The sequence below is a fragment of the Lipotes vexillifer genome, unplaced genomic scaffold, assembly GCF_000442215.2.
Source record: "Lipotes vexillifer unplaced genomic scaffold, Lipotes_vexillifer_v1.1 scaffold49, whole genome shotgun sequence".
Classification (NCBI taxonomy): domain Eukaryota; kingdom Metazoa; phylum Chordata; class Mammalia; order Artiodactyla; family Lipotidae; genus Lipotes; species Lipotes vexillifer.
This window is the reverse complement of record NW_006790551.1, coordinates 3,067,200-3,077,262: the sequence shown is the minus strand read 5'-3', so window position 1 is coordinate 3,077,262 and position 10,063 is coordinate 3,067,200. Positions and strand designations below refer to the sequence as shown.

The 10,063-nt window shown below is 38.8% G+C and overlaps 1 protein-coding gene across 1 annotated transcript in view; it reads left to right on the top strand.

The window, feature by feature from the left end:
• Nucleotides 1–9,236, top strand: part of LOC103072605 (alcohol dehydrogenase class 4 mu/sigma chain) — a 20,266-nt gene extending 11,030 nt beyond the window's left edge. Inside the window, 5 exon segments of the mRNA XM_007463824.1 lie at nucleotides 4,015–4,225; nucleotides 4,565–4,614; nucleotides 6,370–6,505; nucleotides 7,019–7,157; nucleotides 9,212–9,236. Of these exon segments, the coding sequence (XP_007463886.1) occupies nucleotides 4,015–4,225; nucleotides 4,565–4,614; nucleotides 6,370–6,505; nucleotides 7,019–7,157; nucleotides 9,212–9,236 (561 nt within the window).
• The last annotated feature ends 827 nt before the right edge of the window (nucleotides 9,237–10,063 follow it).

Here is a 10,063-nt window from a genome sequence, read left to right as displayed (position 1 = left end):
GGGCGCGGCAAAACAAAAAAAAAAAAAAAAAAAAAAAAAAAAAAAGAATTTAACATATGAAATTGCAGGTTTGGGCAGGGGGACACAATTCAAACTATAATGGCTGGCATATAGTATGAAAACATGAATGCATATTTAAGAGTGATTATTTGGATTCAATTTATGTCACTCTTAATGAATCAAAGAAGTAAGCAGAATAACACACAGTTCATAAATAGTAAAACCATTTCCACAAGCAATCTCCATACTGTGGTGGTCTCATGCAACTCCAAAGTCTTAAAAATTACCTATATGTTAGTTGATTCCAAATTTATATCTCAAACTCTCTCTGAACCCCAAATTCTTTTGTCCAACTCCTTACCTGACCTCTCCCTTTGAAGGTCTCACAGGTATCTCAAACTGAATAGGTATAAAACAGAATTCTTCATTTTCTTCCTCCCTACCACCCAAACATATTTATGCTCACTCAAATTTTCTTCATCCTTGATCTTCCCTCTCCATTACCTTATATGCAATCCAGCAGCAAGTCCTGTTAATTTTACCTACAAGGTATATTTTAAATCTTTCCATTTTCTTCAACTCACTACCATCATCATATCTTGACAGATGCAATGGCCTCCCTTTTGTAGTCTTCATTACTCCTCTTGACCATCTCCAATAATTCTCCATTTACAAGCCAGAGGAATTTTATAAAACATAAATTGGTCTGCATTACTTCCTTGCCAAAAATCCTTCAGTAGCTTCCATACTTGGAACAGTCTCATCTCCTCCACTATGATCCACTCACACTCACTAGCCTCTCTTGAGATCTGTAAGCCTGCTGAGCTGTTCCTACATGAAGACATTTACACAAGCTATTCTGATTGTCTGGAACACTCATCTACTGAGCCCTTGTGTAGGTGCTTCATTAACATAATTCTCAGATTAAAGATAACCCACTTGCTCAAAGAAGTTGTTTTTTTTTTTTTTTCTGTCTACTCCATCTAAGCAGGAACCTCTTTCCATTATTCAAGGCTACATGATTGCTTCATTAACAGTATGTGTCCCAAATCTCAAATTCTTATTATACCTTTAGTCTTCATTAGACCACAAGCTCCAAGAAGGTATGGACCAAGTCTCTATTCACTACAGTACTTAGCAAGGAGCCTGGACATAGTAATGACTTAATAAATAATAGTTGGAAAAAAAGAGATGTATGAATGAATAAGGAAAGGGATGTCCAAATATGTGGAAGAATAAAAAGGTGAGGAGCTTGTGGAAAATATACATATGGGCGTTGAAGTAGATTTATCCCAGACATAGGTTCAAGACAGGTCTGAGATCTATGAATGTATAACATTAGCATGCATGTACATGTCAAAGACATATGTTAGTAACCACTTGCTTTTAAATTTCTTTGGAAAATCTTGGTGCTGGAACATTCCTCAAGACCTTCCACTAAGAATTTTCTACCAAGACAGAGGTGAGAGAAGGGACACTGGATATGGTTTTATGTTAGTATTCTAAGTATTTTATTGTACTTGATATATTGGTACCATATTAGTACTTGGCTAATATATTATCAACCAAGACATTCTCCACTTTTAGGTATAATTTTTTACTGGAAGCTATATCTTAAGGCAAATTACTTGAATGAACACATATTCTTGCCTTTGCCTATTTGAAAATAGGTCAAACTTACAATATGAGGATGTTTTGGTGTCCCCCAAGATGCTCTTTTGATTTGATGATTCACTAGAAGGATTTATAAAACTCAGAACAGTTATTATACTCATAGCTACAGTTTGTTACAGTGAAAGGATACAGATTAAAACCAGCAAAAGAAAAAGCCACATAGGGTAGAGTCCAGGAGAGACCAGGTGCAAGTTTCCAGTTGTCCTCTCCCAGTGGGGTCACATGGACAGAGCTTAATTCTCCCAGCAACAATGTGTGACAACACATATTAAGTGTCGCCAACCAGGGAAGCTCACCCAAGTCTGGTGGTTAGGGTTTCTATTGTGGGAACAGTCATGTAGGCACACAGCACAGACAGGACTGACCTCAGCTACTCAGACTCCAGTAGCATCAGGAGTTAAGCTGATGGATCAAAGCCCCAGACATATGAAAACAGGCATTCACCATAAGTCACACTGTTAGCATAAACTATCTGGAGTAGCCCAATGTCTCAGATGTACAAAGACACTTTTAGTGGGCAGGATATTCCAAGGACTCAAAAGTTATCTCCCAAGAGCTGGTTAAGGTCCTAAGATTCTTTGGGATAGTGAAATTTAAGTATTTATTAAAGATCATGAAGGGGATCAGAAGAGTAAAGAAAAATAAAGAAGTAAAAAAGTAAAGAAAAAGTGGAAGCTTACTATATTTTAAAATACAAAATAATAAAATATAATTTAAAATAATAAAAAATTTTAAGTGACCTAAAATTGACACTCTTGTTTTAGACTATAACTTTCTTCTATAATAATGATATGGATAATTCACTATAGATATTAATCTCCAGTTCCCATTCTGTAGAACAAGAAGGTTGGGAAGGAAGAGTTTTTTTGGTTTTTGTTTTTGATTTTCAGGTTGGGGGACATCTGAAGTTAGCAAGAGACTGGGGCCATGATCCATTTAAAGGCTTAGAGTCAGGGTGACAGGAAGGTCAAAAATTACAACTTTCCAGATGGGTGATGGAGTCGTAGGGAGAAGTCTTTAGAGGCACAGTTCCCAGGTGGTCAGAAATATCACACTTCAGGGCCACCACAGCCTAAGTTTTGCTAGAGATTAAATAAGGAAGGCTGAAAGAGGTCCCAGAAGACAGTGCTAGAATCATAAAATTCTAGATTTAGAACTCAATCATCAACAAAAAATCCCATCTCAGATCTAGATAACAAAGCTAGTAGACAAGGCAGAGAATGCCCAGTTTAGTTTCTGGCATAAAATGCTGACCACAAAGAATCCATCAATAAAGTTTGCTGCATAAATGAGTGAATGAGTGAATGACTGAATGATACTTGAGAGAATGGCCACACTAATTTCAGAGCCCCAAATTCAGGAAATGAACTGAGGGGTTAGGATGCCGTAGCTGAAACTACAGCACCTCTGTACCCACTTAAATATCTGCTTATAAATTCAGACATTTCAAAACACATGCATACATAGACCTCCACACACAGGCTATTTCTTCAGGTAATTCCTGCAAAGGAGGACAAAACTGGAGAATCAGGACATATGACAACACACCCTGCTCACACATAAGCCTTTGCATGTTAAAAAGAAAAAGAAAAAAAAAAAAAAAAAAGGAAGGAAGAAAGGGAAGAAGGGAGGGAGGAGAAAAAAGAAAGGAAAAGGAGACAAAAATGATCACAATAAGTTCCACACCCTTTTTGTGGGTTTCCTGGTTTTCAGGTCTCCCTGATCCCTGTTATGAAACAGGATTAGGACTCTATTAGCAGGAAAGTGAGTTTTGGCTAGAACCTTCTTTAACCTAGCACAGTACAGGGTAAAAATCTCCCAATTGATTTAACTACATTTCCTTCCTGGAGCTACACATGGACCATCTAATTGCAACATGGAAATTCAACTTCAATGAAAAAACAATTTATTTACAAATGATTCAGAGTTATGATTATTAAGAAAATGCTAGTTAAACCAAATCTAAAACAGATTTAGCATGGTTTTGTGTAGAAGAGTAATAGAGATCCAAGTGCTTATTTAATCCTGTTATGAGGTTAGATGAGGTTATGGGTGGTGGCCAAAAAGGCTCCAAAAGCTCCCACAACAAAGGCCTGAATGATGTAACCTTTTATCAAAGGTTTTCATTTATCTGCAAAATATTGATTTTGTTCCTTTTCTGTTCTCAGACATTCTGCTGTTTCTAGCTCTCTTTGTGGCATTCTCATGAGAACAAGTCATCCAGTCCTAATAACTCATCATAGTGATCTTCTGAATTTTGTGTTCTAATATTGGAGACACTTTGCAGGTTCCACATTTTAACCCTAGGTCTAACATTTACAGGAACTTGTCTCTCCACAGGTCACCCGTGGTTCAACTTGTGTGGCCTCTGGCCTGGGAAGAGTTGGCCTTTTGGTCATCATGGGCTGTAAGTCAGCTGGTGCATCCAGGATCATTGGGGTTGACCTCAACAAAGACAAATTTGAAAAGTCTGTGGCTGTCAGAGCCCCTGAGTGCATCAGCCCCAAGGACTCCACCAAGCCCATCAGTGAGGTGCTGTCAGAAATGACAGGTGAGGCTTCCCTGGTGGCACAGTGGTTAAGAATCGCCTGTCAATGCAGGGGACATGAGTTTGAGTTCTGGGCCAGGGAAGATTCCACATGCGACGGAGCAACTAAGCCCGTGAGCCACAACTACTGAGCCCGTGAGCCACAACTACTGAGCCAGTGCACCTAGAGCCCATGCTCCACAAGAGAAGCCACCGCAATGAGAAGCCCGCACACTGCAATGAAGAGTAGCCCCCGCTCGTCACAACTAGAGAAAGCCTGCATGCAGCAACAAAGACCCAAAGCAGCCAAAACTAACTAAATAAAATTAATTTATTTAAAATAAAAAAGAAAAGAAATGACAGGCAACACTGTGGGCTACAGTTTTGAAGTTATTGGGCATCTTGAAACTATGGTGAGAGCCAAGATTAGAGGAGCCACACAATACCCAAACCAGCTTGAACGCACAGGGTAAACTCATTTCCCACAGCTTTACTGAAAGCAACTACCTGTTAGGCAAAATACCTGGTAATCATGAAGCACTTGTGCCTAAAAAGTCAAGCAAAACTTATGTGCAGGTCTGCTTGGCAAAAGTGTATCATATCATACCACTCTCATGTGATCAGACTGCCAGGGAGGGAGTCAACTAACTAGGCAAATTGTTTAAGTGTTAATCTACTGTGTATGTATGGCTTTTTTGGCAACAGTGATTCCATCTCTTGAATGTTAGCAAGTCAAACAGACCAAATTGACTCTCTGGAGACAGAGGAGGAGATCCAGGGGCTAAAGGAACCATTCCAAATTTGGCAGTCTCTGCCCTCAAAACCACGATGTAGCCAACTTCTCACGCTATACCTGAGTTTGCTTTCTCCTTTCTGAATTCTCTTAAAATAGGAGCCTTCAACTTTTTTAAATACGCCTCCCTGTGGCAGTCAGCAGCACCAGACTTCCAGTTAAATCTGAGAAACAGGTCAGATCTCCTGGATTGGAAAGCCCCAGCCTGGGATAAGGTAGGGAGGGAGACTTGGAAATATGGGACAAAGTCAATTCTGCTCACAACTGACGAGGAGACTAAATTTGCTCTAATACTTTTGGTACTTTAGGAACAGGTAGTCTTTAATTTACCACTGTTTTCATGCCCCTTCCCTAGTGTCACTTAGAATAATTCCATAGCAACAAATACCATGTTTACACAGCCAATATGCAATACTGGATATTGCTATGGCCTACTGATTTCCAGATGATACTTTAATGAACATTGGTCTCTGAAAAATGCCAACATCTATTGCTACAACCTACCAAGTATTCAAAAAACTATTAATGAATGACCGGATGGGTGGATGACCAGAAAACGCGGGGTTAGTCTCAGAAATGTAACCAAGAAAGGGATTCCTTTGTCCCACATTTTAGTATTTGATTTAATTTTCATAGTAAACTTTAAAAAAACTGGATTGATTCAGTATAGGTAATTTGATTTAGTTCAAATGGTTTTCCAAACCTTATCTGAAGTGGTGATATTGGTCTGAAAATACAGGAATTTCTCCCTGCATTTTGGTCCATGGTAAACTGAAAATGCCATGAACACTGACTAGATTAATTTCTACTTTCTGCCTTAAAGGACAAATGTATGAACAAGTTTAATTCATGACTAACATTGTGTTGAGAGTGTTTTAAAGCAAGCAGAGGGACTTCCCTGGTGGCGCAGTGCTTAAGAATCTGCCTGCCAATGCAGGGGACACGGGTTCAAGCCCTGGTCTGGGAAGACCCCACATACGATGGAGCAACTAAGCCTGTGCGCCACAACGACTGAGCCCGTGAGCCACAATTATTGAGCTAGTGCACCTAGAGCCTGTGCTCCACAACAAGAGAAGCCACCGCAATGAGAAGCCCGCGCACCGCAACAAAGAGTAGCCCCCACTCACAACTAGAGAAAGCCCGCATGCAGCAACGAAGACCCAACACGGCCAAAAATAAATAAATAATAAATAAATAAATAAGAAGAAAGTTTGAAATAAAAAAGCAAGCAGAAAGAAAAGGGCATGTGGGCCTAATTTCACTTCATGACTTGGAAACAAAACCAACTACTGGAACTGCAATAGTATGTAGGGCATTTCTGAGCTCATGACATATTATGAGACATGAGAAACAGTTTCCTTCATTCTAAACTCAGATTGATGCCCTTGCATCCTGCAGCATGAACTACGGGGTCAGCGTGGTGGTAGAGGCTCCTCTATCAGCCGAGATGCTCACCTATGAACCAGTGCTACTCTTCACTGGATGCACATGGAAAGGATGCATTTTTGGAGGTAAGAATGGCAGAGCCTTGTTTATTGTCAGTCTCGCTGCACTAAATGAGAGGATTCTCATGCTTCCTGAGAGCAGGGACTGGGTATGTTACACCTCTACCCTATTCCCAGCCCCAGAAACAGTGCCTGGTCCATAGCATACTCCCAAAAGACATTTAGTGAATAACTGAATTTTACTTCTAATTCCTGGGTAATCCATCATCTCCCCACATCACACAAAGAGTCAAAGTGAGGAGGCTCAACTTGTACCTCTTGTGTAGTTCTCAGTTCAAGTCTTATTTCCTTGAAGGAGCCCTCTCTAAAGAATCTCATTGGTACCAACCTGCCTCTCATATTTTGTGCACCAGGTACAAGGTTTGGCCTCACATTAACCGTTGTCTGTATCTTTGGTTACCTTGACAAGAGCTGTGCTAGCCGAGTGCTGAGTGGGCTCAAGAGAAAATGGGAGAAGAGATAATAACACATAAAGATCATTCAGTAAAGTCTAAAGAGAACATGTATGCTTACTTACAGGTTGGGAAAGCAGAGATGATGTTCCAAAACTAGTGAATGATTTCCTGGAAAAGAAATTTGACCTGGACCAATCGATAACCCATGTTTTCCCTTTAAAACAAATCAATGAAGGCTTTGAACTGCTCTACTCACATCAAAGGTATCTGTTTTTTATAGCTCTCTTGTCTCCTCCCCATAGGTCACTTTTTAAATTTAGTATTTACAAATGCATCTGTTTCCTTCATATTTTATTTCTGATTATCTTATGTAGCAAGATTGATATAGCTGATTACTTCTTCATAGACTTATTATGTCATCGTCTTATATCAACCAATTTTTTAAAAAACCTCTGGACTTCATTTTTTTATACTAGATTGATTTCATCTTGGCTATTTTTATTTCAGCACAAAGCTGCTCACTTCTTCAAGTAATGCCACAAAATCTCCTTACTTTACAGTTTTCAAAGTGCTTTTTAAAACGTGTTTTCTTCTGATCCTTGAAGGTTAGGTTTTGTTTGCTTATTTGTTTGTTTTTTAACTTTTGACCTCCTTCATCTATTTCTCCCACCCAATACTCCTGCTTCTGGCAACCACCAATCTGTTCTCTGTATCTATGAAGTTGTTGCTTTAGATTCCTCATACAAGTAAGATCATACAGTATTTGTCATTCTCTGACTGACTTATTTCACTTAGCATAATGCCCTTGAGGTCCACCCATGTTGTTGCCAATGGCAAAATTTCATTCTTTTTATGGCTAAATATTCCATTACACACACACACACACACACCACACTTTCTTTATTCATTCATTCATCCATGGACACAGGTTGTTTCCATATTTTGGCTATTGTAAATAGTGCTGCAGTGAGCGTGGGGGTGCATATATCTTTTCAAGTTAGTGTTTTTGGTTTCTTCAGATAAATACCCAGAAATAGAATTGCTGGGCCACAGAGTAGCTCTATTTTAATTTTTTTTGAGAAACCTCCATACTGTTTTCTATAGTGGCTGCACCAGTTTACATTCCCACCAACAGTGCATGAGGATTCCCTTTATCCACATCCTCGCCAACCCGTTACTTATCTTCTTGATGGTAGCCCTCCTAACAGGCATGAAGTGATATCTCATTGTGTTTTGATTTGCATTTCCCTGATGATTAATGATGTTCAGCATCTTTTCATGTGTCTCTTGGCCATTTGGACATCTTCTTTGGAAAAATGTCTATTCCGACATACACCTTTACTTAGTCAAGCAATATTAATAGCTTAATATGGTCACTTTGAAAAATAGTTACTAGCTGTTATCCAAAGAAACATAAATTCTACTCTTAGGAATTTTGTTTCAAATATTACCTTAAGGCAGTGGTTTCTAAATTGACATTTATAAACCTAAGCTCTTCAATTTCCATCGACTTCCACACAGCTCCATTTGAATGTCCCACTTGCATCAACTTCACTCAAAATAATGCTTCCACCTGCTTTTACAGACTAGACGCCAGAGCATCACGTTTGACTCCTTCTTCACTCTTGCCTACAACATGCAAACTGATGCTAAGCTCTGATAGTGCACGGTCCAGTTTCTCCTCCAGGATTCTCCCTCTCATTGCCCATGATTGTTACCTTAGTTCAGTCCAGTAATCTCTCACCTGGACATGTTAACACAGTATTTTACCATATTAGCCAGGCCTTCACTAAGCTGCTAAAACTCAAGTTGCCCCCAAATATCAATGCCTTAGCATGGTTTTCAAAGCCTTTACTATTGGACCACAACCTACTTTGTTAATATACCCAGTTATTCAACAACTGAGAATTTAGCACCCACTCTATCACAGCCTGTGTGCTAGGCTCCGGGGATAAAGTAAGGGAGCAGGGCTCACCTACTTTTCTCCTTGGTACCCAGAAGCCTAAGCACACTGGATTATCCTTCCTGTTCACACCTTCCTAGCATATTCATGCTTTCCCTTCAGCAAGGAAACCCCTTTCCTCTTGTCAGCCTTTGCAATTGTACTGATGCCTCAAGAATCAGCTCAGATACCCATATGCATATACTCATATACCGATTCATTTTATTTCTGGTGGGGACCTCAGGCCCAGAAGGATTTCCAGTAACAGAATTTACCTCAAGTTTCCTAACCCAGGCAGAAAGGACAATTGTATAAAATGTTCTTGTTTGGAAGGTGCGGTAACAAATCACTAAAAACCATCATTTTACACTTCAGCATTCGAACTGTCCTGACATTTTGAGATTCTAAGTGACAGAAGGTCTGTGTCACGTGATGGTGACCTGGGCTTCCCTTTTCACATTTCCTCTGCTGTGACCATGGATCTGTTTCATAAATACAAGCAGAAGTACAAGATTTGATGAAGATATATAATCTTTATGAAATAAAGATTTAGTGTCTTATGAGGACCTGGGAATTAGCAGGGCATTTAGGTCAACAATATTAAAATTTTTAATTTACATGTTCTAAAGCCATAATTATATATTTTGATATATATATATGTGTATACACACACCCACACACACACACACTTGGATTTTTTTGTTGGAATAGAGATTTTTGAAAAAGACTTTTACCCAGCTGCCACCACTTAGAGCAGATTTAGCATATAAAGATATGGTACGTGTATTTCCTACAGTAATATTAATTTTATGGATAGTGTTTAACACATTGTAACCTTTCTTTTTGGATGTAAATGTAAATATTTTTAAAAAGTACTTGTTACAAATTAACTTGGATTAGGTTTTGAAATCAGTTCATTGCATGGTACAAGTTACTTGATTAGTTTAGAAAAGAAATAGTGAAATATAAAGGAGGGGCACACTTTAAATGATTAACTTTAAGAATCATTTTATAACTAGATGAACTGAAAAGCATCCTACAAGGGGTCATGAGGCTACTTGCCAGCATACATTAACATTTCAGAAAATGTCTTTTTGTAATACTACTTAAATATAAAAGTGCAGCTAGAATCATACTGTAATATATATACTAATGTTCAGTTCAATAAAGTAGAATTATAAATCCCTAAGTCCCACTTTACTTAGTAATGACTCATTTAACCAAAAA